At 43.2% G+C, this 21,219-nt stretch overlaps 1 protein-coding gene across 1 annotated transcript in view; it reads right to left on the bottom strand.

Moving 5' to 3' along the window:
* The window catches only part of LOC138579901 (piezo-type mechanosensitive ion channel component 2-like), a 2,232,767-nt gene that overhangs the window by 189,554 nt on the left and 2,021,994 nt on the right, over nucleotides 1-21,219 (bottom strand). The window contains exons 44-46 of the mRNA XM_069650129.1: nucleotides 15,265-15,479; nucleotides 13,567-13,725; nucleotides 1,022-1,169 (exon numbers count right to left, since the gene is read on the bottom strand). Coding sequence (XP_069506230.1) covers nucleotides 1,022-1,169; nucleotides 13,567-13,725; nucleotides 15,265-15,479 — 522 coding nt within the window. The remainder of the gene's footprint in view (nucleotides 1-1,021; nucleotides 1,170-13,566; nucleotides 13,726-15,264; nucleotides 15,480-21,219) is intronic.

Here is a 21,219-nt window from a genome sequence, read left to right as displayed (position 1 = left end):
AAGCCAGGTCATTTTACTTTCAGGCAATACAGGCAACCCATGCACAATGATCCTACTGTAGCAAGGAAGGAAACCTTTAATGTTACCACTGCATTTTTTTTACAGATATATTTCCTAATTATCAACTATTTCTTAATGACCTTTGACGCGAAGTGTTCACCGTATTAAGCTAAGAGATGGGCTAGAAGTAATAGGAAAGCCCAATATATATAGCTATTAAGGATTTCAACAGTTTCTTTACCCATTGTCCAACGAAATGGTACTTTCTTTGATCTATTACCGATAACAAGAATTTTAGTTTTAGATGCATTCACCCTTAGATGATATTTTTCTGCATATGAAGGCAGAGCGTCAATGGAACACTGCTGCCCACTCGGCATAAGATCAAGCAAAATGGTATCAGCGTATCCAATCGAAGATGTTACAATGCTTCCAATGCGAGGAGGAAAATTAGGAGCCAAGTTAATGCCATCACCCATGTCCGATAGATATAGATTATAAAGCAGTGGGCCAAGAACATACCCCTGCTTAAGATCAAGATTAGTAGGTTTAGGAGAAGTAATCTCTCCTCCTTGATTAATTTGCACTACAACAGTGCTATCAGTGTGGAGAGCAATAAGAAAGTGCAAGATAGACTCATCAAACCCCCAATTATGCAATTTCTGACACAATAGTGGGTGGGAGACTGTGTCAAAAGCTTTGGAAAAGTCGACGAAGCAAAGATAGAGTTTACGTTGCGTAATACTGCGAACAGCAATGAAGATAAATTGTAACGCAGAAATATTATTTAAAGTGTTGTGAACCCTACAGAAGCGCGTCTGAAAGGGGGAAATAAGATTCTTTTAGTAATTACATATATTACATGTGTAATTCTTTACCTCAATTAATGTGTTTCAATTTGTCTTAATTTAGTGCACAATCAAAGGCCAGGTCTTTCCTGGAGTAGTGGGTGACAATTACTAGGGTATGACTGGATGCTGGCTAGGTAATATTAAAAGAGATGAGGGAAGGAGTGACCCACCTTTTCTGACTCTCTTGCGCATTTCATGATGAAAATGTTTGCATAAATGTCCTCTACACAGATCCAGCTGGACAGGGATAGAGTGGTGTCTGTCCACACCCAGTCCATCACGGCCCTCAGCTCTGTCAAGAAAGGTACCATACGAAACCTGTTGGAGTAGAAAGAATAGAATAAGTAAATTGTATAATAGCTCCGTGTGGCAATAATTCTGCAAAACACTTTTCGGTGCAACATGTGGATCACCGGTGTAATGCTCTAGACAACAGTAAAACACATTGGAAATGCTTCAGTCAAAGCATCTTAAATTGTAGGGATGTAATCATTTTGTGTAGTCGATAAAGTAACATTCATAAGGTTAGTCCCCATGTGAAATGGTAAACATGAAATAAAACACATACTGGAATACTGTTTGGATGGCCAGAAGTAACAACTATCTTACCTTAATAATGGCTACAGGTTCCACGCCCAGCAGGGTCAATGAATAGAGGGTAACTTATAGTGGCATATGTTATCAAGATTCTGGAAAACAAATACAGTTTGAATCCCGAAACAAGCTATTTTCATGGAATGTTTTTGGAAGGGATTCATTCAAAGAAGAATTCTAGTCCAAACATTTTTTAATCACTGGTGTCCACCCTGTAGCATCAATTTCCTGAAGGGTATTTTTAGACAGCGGGAAACCAATATATAATTTGACCAAAGTTCTGAACAAGGAGTTGGATGTGTTGCCTTCCTGGCATGATGAGACATTAGGGGACCAAACATGTGTGCGCACAATCAGTTGACATATATGTTATAGTTAATATTAGGGATGGGCTGATTCTGTGCCTACCGGCATAAAAATACCACATCATACAAGGAACTACCATTTGGCAACAGGACACCTCTCCTTAATAATGATGGCACACAAAACGGTGTCATCAGATCACCAATTCAGTTACTATTTGCAATCCTGGGACACATTAAGAATTCTTGGCAGGCGGATGCTGGTATAACTGATAACTTTAATTTTAGTAGCACAAAGAAATGAGAACACCATGAGTAGAACTAAGAAGTGTGTAAATATCAATGTATCCCGCCCTTAATAAAATAAATCTGAAAAAGAATTTTAAGCATCAGTCCGTGGTTACTTTGCGGATGACGTCTATGTTTTATCAATCATCCAGTTCAATTATTTATGGAAATCTTAGGATAATTGAGCAGATTGGAAAGGGAAGAAATGTTTCAACATGTGCTCTTTAATTCACATTAATAAAGTGCATTTCGGTAAATTGTGTTTTCGAACTCAACAATAGCTTCTTTCCAACATTCAATAATAAACATATTCTGATGAGCAAACTTAATCTTAGTAAATCATGACAAAAACATGGATCAACTAAAAAAACAAAAAATACAGTTTCTAAATATAACATTGAACATAAATTTTAAATAGGAAAACTTAAATTCAATTGCCTAGTTGTGCACCCAGTTAAGGGTGTCCTGAGATAATCCCTATGTCTTTCCCCGGCAATAGCTTTACTTGGTGGAAAGGCAGGAATTTATGAGGGTTAATGAATGTCCTGTGGCTCAGATGAAACCTGTATCTGGGTCTTTGGGGTTAAAGAATTCTTTAGAACTAAGAAGTTACCTTCTCCCTGCCGTGGTAACTGAGTAACACAGGCCTCGTTACAAGTATGGCAGTAAGTGGTAAAATTGGCGGTAAATCTGTTACCGCCAACGTAACCACTACACCAAATCATGATTCATAGATAATGAGCGTAAATTCCTCCAGCAGAATTACCTCCAGCAGTAATCCCTCCAAGAATTGGCAGAATTAGTGCCAGGGCTAATTCCGTTGGTGGAATTTCCACCAAAAACAAAAAACATATTCTCGCCGCATTACAAGATGAAAATCAGTGGAATTACCTCAAAAAATGTGCTGTAATTTAGCAAATAAACTAGCACAGTTACCTCCACCAAAGAGGTGGTGGTAAGTGTATACAGGTGATAGTAATGAAGTCACAGGTGCACCAGATCCACTCAGGAGCAGCATAATAGGGCCACACCCCCCGCACACATCCAAGCAAGATGCAGCCAACAAGCAGATGTTGATTATCGGATATACAACCTCCTACTATTCATCCAGCTACAGCAGCATACAAGACCTCAGCGGGGAAGGAGACAGGCACCACTAAGGCGCAGGAGACATGTGCTGCAGAGGTCACCAATACCATGTGTCCGCCCATTCCCATGGACACTGATGGACAGCCAATTAGTGACCCTCTATCGTTCGGACCATCCCACCATCACAGACCTGCTCACCCTGATCGAGGCTGATCTCAAAAGTGCCATTGCAATAAGAACTGCCATCCCACCACGTTCAAGCTTCTGTCCGTCCTACACTTCTGTGCCATTACAGCACACTGTTGGGACACTGCATGGGATGTCCCAGCCCACTTTCCAAAGGTGCAGGACCAAGTCCTGGATGCACTCATGAGGCATGCCCATCAGCACATCTTTATTCCCATCACCCAGCTGCAGGAGCACGCAGCAAAGGCACAATTCTACTCCTTTGCCCATTTCCCCAACACCATGGTGGCATTTAATTTCACACATGTGGCATTGGTGCCTCCCAGGCTTTGGAGCAGGCATACCAGAACAGGAAACAGTACCATTTCATGAATCACCAAATGACATGTGACGTGGATCTCACAATCAGCCACTGCTGCGCCCGATAACCTGGTGCCACACATGATGTCATGATACTGCACCCTACCAGCATACATGGGCACACACAGAGGACATCTTACCTGGCTTGTTGGTAAGTAGTAGTCAATCCTAATAAGACATATCACTATGACTCACATGGAGAATGGAATGAGGAGTGATGTGACACAACAACAAGTCCCATGATGCATCAGCAATAAAGCACTGAACAGGTGACAAGCTGTGACTGACTGACCCCAGTACACAGACTGAACTCATGCGACTATACAGGACCTCCTGGCAAGCAAGACAGCCGAACACAATCAGGGCACCCGTCATACCCATTACCTGACAAACCATGGTCATAGGGCTGTACATGACCTACCGCCACATCAATAATGACAACTGCATTGCTGATGACATCATGTAGGGCAAATCCCATCCACTGCATTGTAATCAAGGTGCGGCATCCACATGTACTGATGTGCGCACATTGGCCAACATGACATCAGGCCCATATACATTTATCCCGACCCACACACCGCCATGTCTCACACTGTCTAATCATGTTTTGCAGGTGACGCAGGCTATCCGCAGCTATCATGGCTGATGACACCTGTCAGGAACCCTGGTAAACCACAGAAGACAGTCTATAATGAGACCAAGAGGAGGACCCGGTCATGCATTGGAGCACACATTCAGATTGCTGAAAGCCAGATCCAGGTGCCTCCACCACACAGGTGGTGCCCTCGTGTATGGTCCTGGGAAATTTGGCAAAATTGGAGTCATACGTGCAAGTTGCACAACTTGTGCATTCAAAGGAACATAGAAATGCCTCCAGATGAGGACCTTTCCCCCAGAGACTCAGATGAGGAAGACAATGCAGGCAAATACAGGGCACCTTAAGACATACATTGGGAGGTGACGGAAGGACGAATGGTCCTCCAGGACCTCATGGACAATTTCTTCTGAATTGGCACATATGCACCCCATATGTCACTGAACATGCACTGAATGCACATGTATCGACACCATGGAATAAACACTGTGCAAATAATCATGACTTCACTTTGTTTAATTTTCCAACTGACTAACCCTGACCCCCAACACAATCACCCTCCCCACACCCTGACCCCCAACACAATCATCCACTACTGCTTTCTTTTGTCCCCTTTTGTCTGTCTTGGGGAGAGCAGGATGTGCGGTGCTGTAAGCGCCTGGGCGGAGTGCTGGCCAATGACCTCTCGGTAGGGGTAGCGGACACTGAATTGCCTTGCATACTGTCCTGGAGGTGTTCCATTGTTAGATTAATGCCCTTGGCCAGGGTGTCATGTGAGGGCGATATCTGTCCGTCAGCTCCCTCACTCTCTGGCTGATGAGGCGGTTGCTGGCGTAATTATGAACAGTGCTTCTGCCCAACGATCGACTGATCGAGACACCCGTCTTGTTGACCCCTGGATTACGTCGCACATGGCTTGGGAATGTCCCAATTGCTCTTGTACTATTGTGCGCATTTGGCTTGACGTTGCTCCATCCTCTGAAGCCGGTCCCAGATGGCCAGTAACATGGGGCCCGCCACTGGTTGTGGGGATTGTCGTGGTCCCAGACCCACATTGTGGGATGCACGGTGAGGTGGCTCTGCCTGGCCATCAGAGGAGTACTCTTGCCGGAATTACAGTGCATGACGGGATGACAAGGATGAGGGTGATGAATGCATGGGCAAGAGGCTTTGCAGGGGGGGAGGATTCTGGCAACAAAATATCTTGCGGGTGAGTGAGGTTGACTGGAGGTGTGTGTGGAAGACTGACTGCACATCTGCAGTGGGTGCTGTGGGCTGCTGACATGGCAGGCTGTCACACCCATTCAGGCCGGTGTGTATCTCGCCAGTGCCCCCAGCAGCGGTGGTGGGCACCCCTGTTGCAGGTGGAGCTGCTGGTTCACTATTGGCCTGTGTTGGCCTAGCTGTTGTGTCTTTTGCACCAGTGTCCATGGGGGCACTGTTTGCATGAGGCCTATTCTTGGGTGGTACGCTGCCATTCTTGGACCTGTCAAGGCCTGTGGCCTTTGTGGCACCTGTTGGTGCTAGTCTTGTGGAGGGACCGGCCCTTTCAGATGGTTCCTGGGTGCCTTGTGTGCCCGTTGGGAGACATCAAAATGTGCATAAATACATGGATGGTAATGTGCCCGGTTAGTCAACATGTACTCTGACTTGTACACGTGTGCACATGTACGTCAGGACGGTTGTTGCTTAGTTTCCCTGTAGTGCCATCGGCTGATGGGTGACCTGCTAGTTGTGGTGGAGTTATGTTAACATGATGCCAGACATCACTGTGTCCACATGGGCCTCTGTGCTACTTTTCAGTTGCTGTGGTTGTCAGTCTGACACACACGTCCAGTGATGTTCTTTGATGGACATGCACTACGTGTTTGTTACCATGCTTGCTGTGTTGACTGTGCATGGGTGACCAGTGTGCAGGCAAGGGGTCGTTGTGATGAGCGTTGCAGATGTGCATTAGCCCTTCTTACTTGCAGTGCAATGGTCGGATTTGGCTACGTCACGCCCTCGCCATCCTGCTTGGTTGTCATGTAAGGGGTATCACGGCTTCAATGACTCATGTTTTTATAGCCTGCTGTCTCATGTGGATGGGTCATGCATTGTCAGGGTTGATGCTGCATGTATGCATGTCAGTATGTGCATGTGTACATGCCATCATGGTTGTTCTGCAATGGGCTCATCATTCACTCAGGTACTTACCAGATTCCCCATGGCCGAGCCCACACCCTCTATGCCCACCATGTGGAGGATGCTGCTGACCATCTGCTCCCATGGGTTCAGCTGTAGTGGTTCAATGCTTCCTTCACTAGTGGCAGCCGTCTCCCTGCAGTGGTTCGCAATCGGCTATGGACTATGGACTTCAGGTCATTCCAGTGCTTTTTCATGTCCTCCACATGGCGTTGAACATGTTCTGCGGCCACCGCTTTGTCACAGATATCGGACCAGATAGCATTTTTCCACTGCTAGCTGGTCTTTCTGTGTTGGGCCCCATAGATTTCTTCGGAGTGTGCCACCACCTGCTCCGCCAGTACAGTGTGCTCCTGCTCAGTACATTTCTGCTTTCACAATCACATATCTGGCACCCTTGATTTGCTCTTCCCTGCTGACATATTTCAATTGTCTCTGTGACTGGATGGCACTCCTGCATCCTGATTTTTGTCAGATTTTGTTTTTCAAAATGGCTACCGCAGTGCTACCTTTTCACACAATGACGAATTCAACTGATTCACCCGGCGGTAAAAGGTAATTGCACTGATTATTGGGAGAATTACCACTGCTAGCTTGGTTTTCAGCAGTAATTTGCCCTCCAAGTTGTGATACGGCAGAAATTCCGCTGCACACCACAGTGGTATGGGTAATTCAAAGTGAAGTCATGATTATTTGCACAGTGTTTATTCCATGGTGTCGATACATGTGCATTCAGTGCATGTTCAGTGACATATGGGGTGCATATGTGCCAATTCAGAAGAAATTGTCCATGAGGTCCTGGAGGACCATTCGTCCTTCCGATTGTGGCCCAGACTCGTAATGAGGGCCACTGTCTTCACCTCCATTTAGCATTTGTACAAACAATGGGAGGGAAAATGTGTTATAAGAGCAAACAAAGACAAGTGTTATTAAATATAAGCCAAAGAATGGAGTTGTTAGCGACCAAAACAAGTTGACAATGTTTGAACGTCAAATTGTCTTGCAACTTCACAGGTGTTTTGGAACTAAACTAAAAAGGAGATATTGCATCATTAAGGTACTTTTCAACTGTATACCCTAGCTGTGCTCTATTTGAAAATGTGTGCATGCTTTTCACAAGGGTGTGTGGAATATATCAATTAGTCATTGTGGCATAAGCATTTTGAAAATGATTATCATTTTAGAGCTGATAAGAGGAATTTGCATTAAAGTTTAAAGACATGCATAATAAATGATTATGTTTTAATACATGTCTTATTAAGGAATATATTTTGAGAAGCCTATAGAAATTGTGCATGTGCAACATTTAAAAAGAAATATTTTATTTAGTATAATATAGTCATAGATTTTTTATAGATATACTGCAACCAGTCAGCAAAGAAAAAAGAAATATACAGAATAAAGAAAAGAACAACATCATTATACATCAAGAATAATAAAATAGCATTACACAAACGTATGAAATAAGAAAGCGTATAGTTCCTCAGTCAATTGCAACATAAGCTCCCATAGCTTTGCTACATGGTAAATTAGATGCATGTCCTTTGCTGAAATATAGTGATCCCAAAGCTCCTTACAGTTGATGGCATTAATGTTCCTGTTATCATAAGCCAAACTTGCCTTTCTATGCAGGTAACCAAGGCTTTCACATACTGTGATTCATTTTTAAGCACTTTCCAATGTTTCCTCATCACAGATTCTGCACTGATGAGCTACTCTAAGTATGCCCAAACGAGAGCCAGTAACTTCCCATGAGTTACCCAGATTCAATTTCACTTTTCGATAAGACGAGAGAAGTTTATCATTAGGAAAGGATAATATATATGTGACGGTGTAGAAGTGCTTTGGAACAAATGAAGGACATATTCCCTACTAAGAGACTTGGAGGCTAAGTCAACCAAGATTTGCTCCTCATGCCTTCCATCTACAAAAGAATTTCTAACATGCTTTTTGTAAAGATGATGACTCGTATTAGCAGGAGTGTCCTTCAACCTAGGGGTCCACTTTTTTAGCCAAGAGAAGTAAACTCTCCATTACACAACCTTTCATAAAAGTGGCCAATGACTCGTACGCGTTCACAATCCATGCCAAAAGTATGCAGACAGGTACAATCCGACATTTATGAAGATAGTTATCTTGCTCTATCTCTACCGCCATATTAAGTCTACACAAATTAAGGTCAGTCAGCAAGTATTCTACCAGAGCTCTAAGTGTAAGCCTAAAAGGTATTTTAAGAGTCCTGCTTTCAAGCAGGTCCACCTTGCAGTCAAACCTGTGGGCCCAAATTTCTGTCCCATAGGTTAATTTTGGAATACATTCAGCTAAAAGACTTTCAATATGAATAGAAGTGAAAAGCTGCCATGTTTGTAGGAAAAGGCTCTTAGAGCACGAACCTGCTTCTCGATAGCAAGTTTAACTGCATTGATTTGCATCGTCCAGTTCAGACGTTGGTCAATATGCAAACCTAAATACTTGAAGCATTAAATGGCGTCGACCACTTGGCCATTCAGTAACCATGTATACCCCTTTTTAGGTTTGGAAGGGGGGGGGTGGAAACACATGGGGCCTCATTACAAGGTGCCTGGTCCAGAACAAATGCTGATAATACCGGCACCAGCATTTTTTCTGGACCGGGGAAACACATATTTGCCGGTGGGGGCAGTTAACTACTGGTAGGCCTGACCTACTGGGAGTTCAGGCAATAATACTGGTACTATCGGTACCAGTAATTCCAGCAATCCCATCCCTTGGAGTCCAATGGGATTCCATGGAATGGGAACTTAGCGGCACCTCCACCGCTCTTAATATCCAGGTAATACTGGGATATTGGGCGGGGGAGAAGGTACGGCAGTACTGTAATGAGGGCAATGGTCTTGGTTTTTCTACTGTTAATGTGAAGGCTGTTACCTTTAGCAAATTCAGATAGGAGGTGTAGTTGTTTCTGAAGCCCCCTCTGAGTGTTGTCTAAGAGGACAAGGTCATCGCCATAACCTAGCCAATTCATAGAAGATACACCAAGTCTGGGAGGGAAAATAGCAGCAGACGAGGAAAAGGCAGTTGAAAGATCCAAAAAGTATACGTTAAAAAGGGTTGGAGCAAGAATACAGCCCTGATTAACTGCAACAAAGGTAGCTATCCAGTAAGTTGCCTCACCCTGTCTGTTAAGTCTAATCCGTATTCTTGTTTTATTATGCAAGGCCATAATCATTCTCAACAGCCCCTTAGAAATGTTCCAGCCAACAGGTTTACACCAAATAAGCTCTCTCTGCACATTGTCAAACGCAGGGCTAAAGTCTACGAAGGCTACATAGATAGACTGTTTACGAATGAGCCATGCCTGTTGAAGAGACACCAGGGCAAGTATGTTGTCTAAGTTGGGGGGAAGATTTCCTAAAATCGGTCTGGTTAATTGGGATCATGTCATTGGCATCTATCCAACTATTTAGCTCCTAAAGTAGGACATATGAGAACATTTTAGACGAAACCTCTAGAATAGCTAGTATCCTGTAATTAGCAGGGTCTGCGTGCAAACAAACTATTATGCTATCAGACCATGAGGAAGGTTATATATTGGTCTTGCTGATGATTATAGATAATCTATGCATTGAGTTTCCCACCAAATAGGTATTTTTGTTTAGTATGAGATCATAGAGTCCGTCAGGCCCAGGAGCACAGGAAGGCTTAGTGCTCATAAGCAGATTAGGTATCTCGAGAGAATAAACCCAGGGGCCCCTTCTGATATAAAAAAAAACATTTGTTTCTGGTTCACGACCTATGGTGATGACAATATGGCTGATCTAAGAAATCTGAGAGGCACCATTAAGCACAGAGGGATTATATCTGGTTAATTAATGACATGCCAAAAACCCTTTGCATCATTAGTATTGGAAAAGGAAGCAAGAGTTTGTCAACACTCTCTGTCAGCACAGAATCTGTGTTGTCTAAGCCATAGCTTATACTTGCTCTTCCTTAAGTGCATGTCCTTAATATACACTTCCCAAGCCAAACATAAACCTGCTAGATGATGCATTTCTGGATATTATTTCGTACGGCAAAGGTCCTCCAAGGTTTAACAGTAATGAGAGCCCCAATTGCTTAATAAAGAGGCCTAAAGGGGCCAAACAATCGATAGCCACACTGGGACTACAAAAGTCAAGTGAAAGGGTGCAAACTGTAGCTAGCGGGTCTGCCTCATGCTCATCAATCAGGAACACAACTTTATGGATGTTATCCAGGTGCCAGCTCAGCCTGTTTAACCCCTTATTGATATCCAAATGACTTACAGCCTTTCCTCTGTTAACCCAGATTGCATATCTTAATGTTGGCAAAAGAGGAAAGTGGTCACTTTCAGCCTTAGGAAGTACCTGCATGTCTGTAACATGTGGTAACATGACATAGTTTACAAAAAATAGTCACGTGTTGTAGCACCCCTAGTGGCGACACGTGTGTAATCCCAACGCCAACAACCATACAACATCAGAAAGCCTTGTGAATACATGAGAGAGGCCCACTGCCTACTCTTTCTATCCTTGATTTTACCATAATGCCCTATTTTAGATTTAGAGGAGGCTCGTAAAAGTTCCTCAGCTGGTATGTTAGCGTTAAAGTCCCAGGCTACAACTATCGAGACTGTGTCATCGTAATGTTCCAATAAGGACTTAATAGTCCATAAATTATCAAAGTCAGTTCTCCCTTTATGAGGATCATACAAGTTGAGGATAAGAAAGGAGACACAAGAACTGTCAGCAGTGACAAGCTCAAACATACCAACCCAAAATGTTGTTAGTAGAGTAATGCAGCTTGGTAATCGATAAACTATTATCAACACTGATGATTAGGACCCCTAACCGCCTGGGAGCCAAAGGATTGGTGGCTGTCAATTTATAAAGAGTCCAATAACCAGGTTTGCAGAAGAAGCACCACTGAGAGCCCAGAAATAAAATCGAATCAGGCTCAGAGTAGTGCGAAATTCCACAGGTTTTCCTGGATAATAGAGAAACAATATGGATAGGGCCTTCACAAGTTATGGGGTTGAAGCATGGAGGGTAAGCAATGCCAGCAACTCTGCAGGTCTTGCACACAATTACCCTGATGCAGGGCAGAGTTCACAAGTCTTGTTCAAGACTGATAAACACTGATAGTGAGGAGCTCACATGTCAACTGAGGGCATGGTTTAGAATATCGTGAAACAGTTTCCCTGTGGTGTGTACTTAACACCTGTGATGTTAAAATGCTCTCTGTTTCAAGATGGGAAAACTAATTTTAGTACTGTTATAACCTAACTTCCCCAACTGGACATCATACTGCAAAATAAGATCTAAAATGGTTGGGTTATAAAAGTACACAATGGCGCAAGCATAATACGAATCATCCCTAATATCAACAATCTCGACGTCGTTGTTGTTTAGGGAGCCAACTGTATGACCTCATAAAATAACTGCATTATGGTGGAACAATTTAAGCAAAAGTCATGGCTGCAACAAAAGAAGCTCTGGAGTTTTAGAGCAGAGCGATATAGCCGCAAGTCCCCACTGCACAGGTCACCCTTAGTTAGGTCAAATGTGTCCCTCACCACCATCCTGTTATCCAGAAGAGAGACAACTTTACTGGCAGCAAGCCAAATCTCGGGAGGCCTCACCCCATCATCTTAAGGCCTAACATCCTTCAGCATCGGGGCCTGATTATTTTCATTGAACAACTGTTCCAGGTCCGACAAATCGACTGAGCCTTCCAAGGCATGCAGCTGGTTATCAAAGTCAGCACCCAGTCGGGGAGACCAGCAGAGTCAGGATGGGCTGCAGCGTCAGAACGTTGCACCATGAACTGGCGTGTGTCCTTGTTGTTAGTCACTCATTTCCGGAAGAGCGGCATCACCATAAGGCTCAGTAGCACAAGCAGATTGTACAACATTGTTTCCCTTATAAGTTTGCATATTAGAGTTAGTTTTACTGGGGCGTTTTCCTTTAGGGCAGCTCGCAGGAAAGAACATCATAGATACCATTAGAGTTCATAATGTGTTTAGTGTTTGTTGAGCCAGAGCCCACAATACTATTTTTGTTAGCGTGACCATTACCCTTGGAAACGTTTTGACACCCAGCTGTGGAATTTGACATCACCATCCTATGGCTTTCTTTTCCTTTTTTTGCTTATTTCTACATAAATGAAAGACCTCAACCTGAACACAGGGATGAATAATAATGCATGAAGTCGCTCAGGGATGCGCAATCTGAGTGATGTGAGAGGTTGGCACCTGATCCTCAGTCCATCTCTCTCCCTGGTTAGTGTTAGGTGCAACCAATTCCTCTCATACGATTCCCATAGCAGGGGTGATTCCACAAGCGACATTAGTAATAGGACAAGAAAGAGTCTGATGTAACAGAATGGTGTTAATCAGAGTGGTGTGGTTTGAACATATACTTCGTAAATCTTTGCATAATTTAACTAGTAAAGTCAACAGTCGCTCAAAAGCCAACAATTGTGTACAAGATGAAACACTACAATCAGATCGAGCCACTGCAGAGGCGTGTGCTACATTTTAACATAAGTTAATGAGGTATGCAATGGTTGGAAACTACAGTATTTAATATGATAGCCTACTCATTAATGCAACTCAGGTGATTGCCCATAGGTAGGAACTATGAGAAAAGGATCATCTTCTAATTGTAATCTTAATTGACATGTTAGCTAAATACGAACTAGCAACTCCATGGCAGGAGTTTGTAGCCTGAGGGCACTGGTAATCTTGGTGGTGGAATGGCTTCCATCATGAAAGACTTAGGGGCAAAATGTGTGCTAAGAGTTTTTAGGGGTATGGATTAGTGGGAAACAGGCACATTTTGAATATAGTTAGCTTCTATTAATTTTGAGGGGCAATCAAAAGATTTGTTTTAAACTTTATGATATCTCGTAGATATCTATTCTGTATACACTTTGCTTTTGAAGGCTACATTTTGCTGTTGATTTTCTTAGGAAGATATTATCACATGAACGTGTTCTTGCATTCTTTAAAGGCAATTCAATGGTCACTCATTCTAGTCGTTTTCAAGACGAAATCTCATGAAATGACATTTAACCTCCCCACGTGATTCATGCCTACAAAGTAACAAGATCGCCTCACCCTTGGAACAGGAACAAGTTGATGCAGTTATAGCTCTTTGTCAGGAAGTTGCCCAGCACTCGATTGGGGTAGCCACACTTGATCTGGTAGGCCGATAGCCCAAAGTAAAGACACTTGACAAAATACCACAACTGAGCAACCTGGTTGGTGTTGAAACGCCTGCAAGGAAATATGGAAGAGAGCTTCTCAGATGCTTGCATTTGACCTTTACAGTTAAGAAAGATTTCTCAAAATAAGTTATGAATAAAAGTCATATATCTGCTGCAACATGATGCAACATTAGTTTAGGAATAGCATAAACAGCGATATTAGCATCCCTTGATAAGTGTTAGCAAGAATTGACTTTATAGATGCTCCTTTACTGCAATGCATGTTTATCACTGCTTTACTGGCTCATGGAGTCATCTTGCATTAGTGCTAATATAACCAAGTACAACCAGAGCAACTTAAATAACATGATGCAACATATATGAGGCTTTAAAACAAGGGGTGTGCTACATTTAAATTCCAACTGCAAAAATTGATGAAATTAATAAAAACATTTTTCACAAAATTGCAAAATTATGAATTTAGTGAAACCAGTGGAAATACAACTTCAGCACAATCTAATATGCAGGACTGCATTACCATCAAATTAAGTGAAAAATTCAAGCAGAGAATTGTCACTTCGTTTGATGCGACACTCTCTAGCAAAGGTTTATTTTCAGATTTTGTTCACCAGCAAATATAGGAAAATCTCAAATTAAGAGATTTAACTAAGTTTGCTAAGAAAAGATTCAGCTAGAGTTAATTTGCTCATTTATTTCAGCAATGTGGCAGATTTTTAAAACCACAAATCCTATTTTCAAAATGGTATTGGGTACAAATGTTCTGATTAAATTTGTTCAACTTCTCAACATTTTACTAATTTTGTGAAATTGGCAAAATATAATGCCCATCCCAAATTGCCCAACTTTGCAGGAATAGAAACATTCATTTTGAATGTTTTTGAATTGTTTTTTTTTATTTTGAAAGTAGCTTTTCACTGGGGCAGTCATGAGTATGCCACACAATGCAAAAAACAGGGACCCTGTTGCTCCACAAAGGGTAACACTCAAAAGCACTTCTGTCAAAAGATACATTTTGGAGGGAGTTTACTTATGGCAACACCATGTACGCAAAACAGCAGGGACATTGCAAATGTCGGTCAAAGTCAATGATGAAGGATCATGGGAAATGTATTACAGAACACCTCGAGAGCCACAGGTTGCAGACCGATGAAAGGTCTTGTTGACATTAACCATACATTTGCAATGATGTACTAGTCACTTTTTACAATTACAGAAAGCCATCGACCTAAAAGGTCTGATGGCCACAGTATACAAAGAGTTAACAGTACATTTGGTGTTTTCTAAAAAAAAAAACTCCAAAAGGCACATTATTTTCTTTTTTAATTTTCTATCCACATGCATTCCTTGCACACACAATAGTCCCATAGAAAGGATATGGAAGTGTTCCATCAGCAAAACAATAACATGTTTATTTTATCACTGCCGCAGCTTACCCAACCCAAAGGTGGTGCTGTAACACTATTTCAATTATCTACTATTAACATTACTAAGAGAGGCCACTCCGCTATTATTGGTTTACACTAATTCTCCTTCCGATTTATGGCGTAAACCCATCATAAAGTGAGCAATAAAGTGGGCAAAAATTAACCTTTCAGTGACTCCAGGCAAGATGAAGAACATCCAGAAGTGGATCCCAAAGACCAGCACCACTTGGAAGACACACTTCCCAAACATGGTCTTCCTCAAGTATATGGCACGGTCCACTATCATTGTTCCAAACTGCAGCAGGAGCATCACCAGGAAAGCCTCTGGAACCTGATCTTCAGAAAGGGATTCTGTGATGTCGGCTGCTGCAGAGTGTTTCTGAAACACGACAAATACAAGAAAGCCAATTGGAGCACAGTTCACACGTACATTAATTCAAAAGGAAGATAAGATCACAACACATTCATACATGAATGCAAAATGCTGATAATAACACAAAGCACAGGCAAAATAACGCACAAAGTAAATTAGAGCATAATCCACCATTGCCTTTATTCATAAATATTTCATTTATATAGGAAATGTCAAACTCCTACAGTTAAACATACTCAAACCGCACTTACTTTTGCAGCTGTACATGTCACGTTTTATTTGCTGCAATCATAACTTTAGTGTTATTTATTTTAGTATATTTTTGTACATTTTGACCCTTTTTGCGTTGTAAGGATCTGTTTGGCGCATTGGTGGTTTTCAGAATGACCAACACATAGGAAAATAATCTTCACTGATCTTGATAATATGAAATGTTTCTCATACACATTAATTGCGGATATTCTGAAAGCCTGGCTGGATTTCACCATTTGCTGGGTTGGCAAGAGCAGCGCTGGCTCAAAACAGGTGTTGCTGGTAACTTGTTCAACAAAAGGTAATTTCCTCCTAGTAAAGCACCGGAAATATTAATATCAGTAATGTATGTCATACAGAGAGGGCAGATTTTGGCTTTCATGACCTGAAGGGACAGGGGGAATTTGGCCACTAATGGCCCACCAGCCCGAGCCATGGTGAGGGCCTCAGCAAGGGCTGTGGGTCGTTACCGGCCATTCCAACCCTTTTCCCCTCAAGATAGCCATTTGCACCCCGGATGATCTCCTGGGTGTGAATGGCTTTCACGCCCCTCATCCCCCTCCACCATGGCGGCCTCGGGAACGGGAAGTGCGCCAGACCAGAGCATATAGCTCTATTCCTGCAGGTAAGTGGGGAGCGAGAGAGGGAGCAGGGAAGATGTTTGGTTTGGGTTGGGTGAGTGGGGGAGCAAGCAGGTAACATAATTGTGCCACCCGGGGAAGGGCCACGGGTGGCTGGAACAGCAGGTGGAGATGTATATTCTCACCCTCTGTTCCAGCCACCTGATTGGTTAATGGTCCTTTCCGGATGTGAATGAGTTATCTCTTTCTGCTACATTTCCCATTTTCAGTCTATTGATATGATTTGTAAAGTGTATTTTGCTAACCAAATCGTCTCTAGTCTCAATTCTACCTTTGTGGTTCTCGAGATTGGCATTCCAACTCGCTGGAGATGTACAGCAGGCAGGTTATTGGTGCTTTCCTGAAGAAGAGATGGGTTTTCTAGTATCCTATAAGAATGTGTAGGAAGGTCCAGTGTCTGGGATCTTTTTTCGAGAAGTTACTGTTTCATATCTACTCAGTTCATCTATTAGACTCTAGCCTGTGGGAGTAATACAAGGTTGGATAAGCACAAGTATTTTTTTTGGTTTGGAAATTATTGGGTTAGCGTGATGCATCACTGGGCAGGCCATTGGACAATGCTCACATTTTAACACTTGTTTTGCTGTTACTGCAATGCAGTAGATCATTCAACCTGGCAGTAAGCTTGGCTACTGCTTTTCACATTTTTTGAAGGAAGTTGATTTAGCATTTTGGTAGAATGGGATAGAGGTGCTGGCATATTTGCACTTGGCATTGATGAGTGTACAAAACACAGTGTTGTGAAGCTGGTAGGACATATAGGGGAGGCACTTGATTTTTTACCTGAAAGGGAGTATGATTCTTTTGGAGACTGCAATGGTCCAGGCCAAAGTATACACCCATGTCTTTTTATAACTGGAGGCCAGTAGCACAGGAAGATTGAAGAATGTTGGGGAGGCGGACAGTGAGTGTTGAGTGGAACATGTTCCCCAGGTTTAGAATCAAGACTTCACTATTGAAGCCATTATGTTGTTGGTCACATGTGCTCATCTATTCTTAAGTGCTTTAGCGGTGGTGGACCAGTGGTCCTAAGAGTCACATCCTTTTAGGATGATCTGCAGGTTTTATATGCATCGGAGAAAAAGCAAAGTCGATGGCCTGTCTTTGAGGATATACATGAAAGGGAAAATCTAAATGTTAGATATCTGGGTTAAGTGTGTTCTTAGATGTCTCTGTGAGAGCTCCTATGCCCCAGCAGTCCCTGTCCACCCCCTGCCAAAATCCTCTTAGCAAATGTTTATTCACACAGCATTTGCAGGGAAATCGGAATTGGAGCTAAATAAAAATGAACATCTGCTTTGTGTTTCTTTTCATTAATTTGGCAGAAGCTAGGAGAAAAGCACAACACAAATGGCAATTAGTTTCCTTATATTCTCTACCTTGTACTTACTTCTTACTTTCCCCACCCCTTCCCGGAATACTATCTTCACCTGATGTTCTCCTAACATTCGTACAGAGAATTAGACTTCTCTGAAGGTCTGCGGTTTTTCGTTTAAGATTTTTTAAGTTGATTTAATAGATTGCTGTTTGAAAAGGTCTATTGATTTTCTCTAATGCTCCTTAATCATAGTCTTTAATCATTTGAAACAGTCACAAAGGGCCTCCTTTGGAAGCACTGCCAAACTTAAATGCGGTTACTGCATGTGGTAAGGATGAGGTACTGGGAAGAGTCCACATGATTTAGTGTCATGCAGACCCTTCAGTTATTCCCTAATTTGGAGTCCCGCTGGACTCCAAGGGAACTGATTATCACTGCATGTGGTAATCACTGCATGTGGTTATGGTTTCGTGGGAAGCAAAGTTCCTCCACACAAAAGCAGGAGGTTTTTATGGAGTTTCATTTTGGAACGCTGACTTTAGTGGTCTGCTAAAAGTGGCAGTAGTCCCATTACAGACACTTTTTCTTTACCATACCTCCAAACTTTAAATTAAGCCGATAGTGTATTTTTCCTGTTCTATAGTTCTTTGCAACTGACCTTTGATCTTGTTTTCCTAATCTAACTAAATGAATCCGAATACAGACACTAAAACCTCCTACTAAATAACAATAACTACTGCCATAAACTATGACTCTAAATGGTAACTTCCTTTCCTTTACTCAACCGTCCAACCATTAAAACATCTTTTGCTCTACTGCGCTGCGTGATAACTAACTGACAAGACTATTCCTGTGTTGTGCTGTAAGTTACTGCTGGCTCTTTACAAAACAAGGGTTTGCGTGAGGCATGAGGGCATATCATTCTAGGCCTCCATAGAGATGACTAGGCCACAGAGCTTGGGATCTGTATTGGGAAACACTGCACACTAACACGATCAGCAAGCTCCCCTGACACTAAATTACGAGTCTAAAAAACGTCTTCAGACTCCAGGGAACTGATGAAGAGTGAGATACCTCTCACTGAGGTGAAGAGAAGAATTACTGGGGGTCTAACACTCAGAGTTAAATAGTAGATTATCTACTTCTGGGAAAACTAAAATTGAAAGACACACCTAAGAGACTGTGGTTTCTCTAGGAGGCAATATTAATGGGAACAGACTACTGGGTACAAAAAGAACAGGACGGCAAGTTGGGAGCCCAAACATATGAGGGTCAACAGGCCAAACAGTTTTAAGTAAACAAGGGCTCATTATGAGTTTGGTGGTAGTTCAGGAGAATTACCACCAAACTACCACCAAACGGAATTACTGTTACCGCCACTTGGTCCCGTGGGTTTACCATGGGATTACAAGTGGCCGTAGGTGGTGTAAATCTCAATTTTTCCATAGGACTCTGTGGGGATTTCAACAGAATCACCGCTGGCGGTAATTCCGCGAGGTAAATCCTCCACTTCATGGCCAAACTCGGAGGTGGCATGCAGTAAAAGTGGTGGTAACGGAATTACTGCCACTTTTTTACCACATCGCCAAACTCAGAATGAGCTCCCATGTATTTTACCAAGGTACCATGGCCCTCATTACAAGCTTACCTTGGACTACCATTTCAGCCACCCTATATCCTGGTAATACCAAGACATTACGGTGAACAGAGGAATGGGAATAATGAAGCACCTCACTTATAATGAAGGCCATTATGCAAGTACCGAGTAGATTTAAGACAAACTGTTAAAATGGGGGAGTGGCCAGGGACCATGCATTGAGGACGTGCCTGGCGCGAGCACCTGAATATATCCTTTAATAATTCTTTTTAAGTGGTGTGCAAGATCATATTTTTGACAGATCCTGCAGCTGAAGCATTGTGGTGACTAACCGCCTGCTTTATAACCAGTTTGGGCAATCAGAAGTGCTGTGTTGTGGCGCCGAACCACAAGCAACCTTCTCGACTACAGCAATGGCAAGATAGCAGGCGCGAGAGATCTGTGTATGCCAGAAGCCTGGCGATGGAGCTGACGTGGGGAGCGTGGCATGCTCGCCTGACCCCACTGTCTGGACCTGGGACACAGGATCACTAAATTTGATGGACCTGCAGCGCAGTGTGGATGGGAGCTCCGATGTATGGGATCACCCACCTCTGAGTGGTAGCGGAGCCGGATCCATACAGTAAGCCTTACCGGAGGGCACAGAGAGGAGAAGCAGACTTGCCAGTGAATTGAGGCCAGCGGACACCGTACTGCAGGGACACTCTCTGCTCCCCAGCAGTGATTACAACAGGTCAGTGACACCCACGTACAGGCTGGGGGAGCGGGTGGTGTATTGTGTATGAAAACTCCAGGCGGTCAACAGCTTCAGCAGTGAGAGAAGTTTAACACTATGGGCCAAGAGTGATGAACCTTTTGTATCTGCAAACAGACTTTTTTCACTCTGTGACCAGTATGCTGAAGATGTGAAGTAGGTCAAAACAAGACCAACCGATAATGAACTGAAGGAGCTGTATGGGCTTTACAAGCAAGCCACTGTGGGAGACATCAATATAGATGAGGAAGCCGCTGATACTACCGTGGGCGCTTTTACATAGATTGGGCCACATGGATACTGGGCCAGGGCTCGCTAACAACAGCGGTCTGCGTTAATCTCCCCACAGTGTGACTGCGCCTGGAGCCGTGTGAAGGAGGTCAGCGAGCCTCTTGCTATTATGGCCTGCGTATTCTGGTGAATCCTGTGGACCATGCAACGAAAGGCCCAGTGTGTCATGCTGTGATAACCCCAGGGAGACAAACAAACTCACACTGCAGAACAGTGCTTTTGGCTATCACCCTAGTGGACAGGCTCACACCCCAAGCTACGTTTAGTGCAGGCTTCCTAAAAAGAAAATGTGATCCTGAAGGCGGTGGGCCCGGGTAAACTGTCCCAAGGTTTCACAATCGAGAGGGCATACCATTCCCTTCAGAGAAGAAGTCTGCCGGGTGCCAATCCGATACCCTTCATTGCAAGGGTTCTTAACTTTAGGGACAGAGAGGTGATCGTGCAACACTCCAGGGAAGGAGGCTCAATACAATGCGGTAACATGAAACTTGCCATATTTCCAGATTACATGCTGCTGGTGCAGAGAAGAAGAAACGTGTTTGTTCCGACCAAAGAAAGACTCCATAGCCTGGGCCTCAAGTACATGCTCATCTACCAGGCCAAATTAAAGCTGCTCCATAAGGGGAGGGAGATCTTCTTTGATACGCCGGAGGATGCAACCTCTTGGATGGACCATAATGGCATGAAGGATACCCCTGCAACAGATGGACATGATCGACATGGGAAGAGCCCTTGAGCCCAATGAGGTTTGGACCCCTGCAATGATGAGCTGCACCAGATAGGATATGTATGCACACTACTACTGACAGTGGACAAACCCAGTAGAAGAAGTTTAGCGCTGCCTTGCACTGTGTGGAGCACCCGACAGTCCCGAGGTTGACACACCAAAGTGG

This window comes from Ambystoma mexicanum, chromosome 3p (genome assembly GCF_040938575.1).
Source record: "Ambystoma mexicanum isolate Mex_15411 chromosome 3p, UKY_AmexF1_1, whole genome shotgun sequence".
NCBI classification, from domain to species: Eukaryota; Metazoa; Chordata; class Amphibia; order Caudata; family Ambystomatidae; genus Ambystoma; species Ambystoma mexicanum.
The sequence above is the reverse complement of the archived record's forward strand: the minus strand, read 5'-3'. Positions and strand labels throughout refer to the sequence as shown.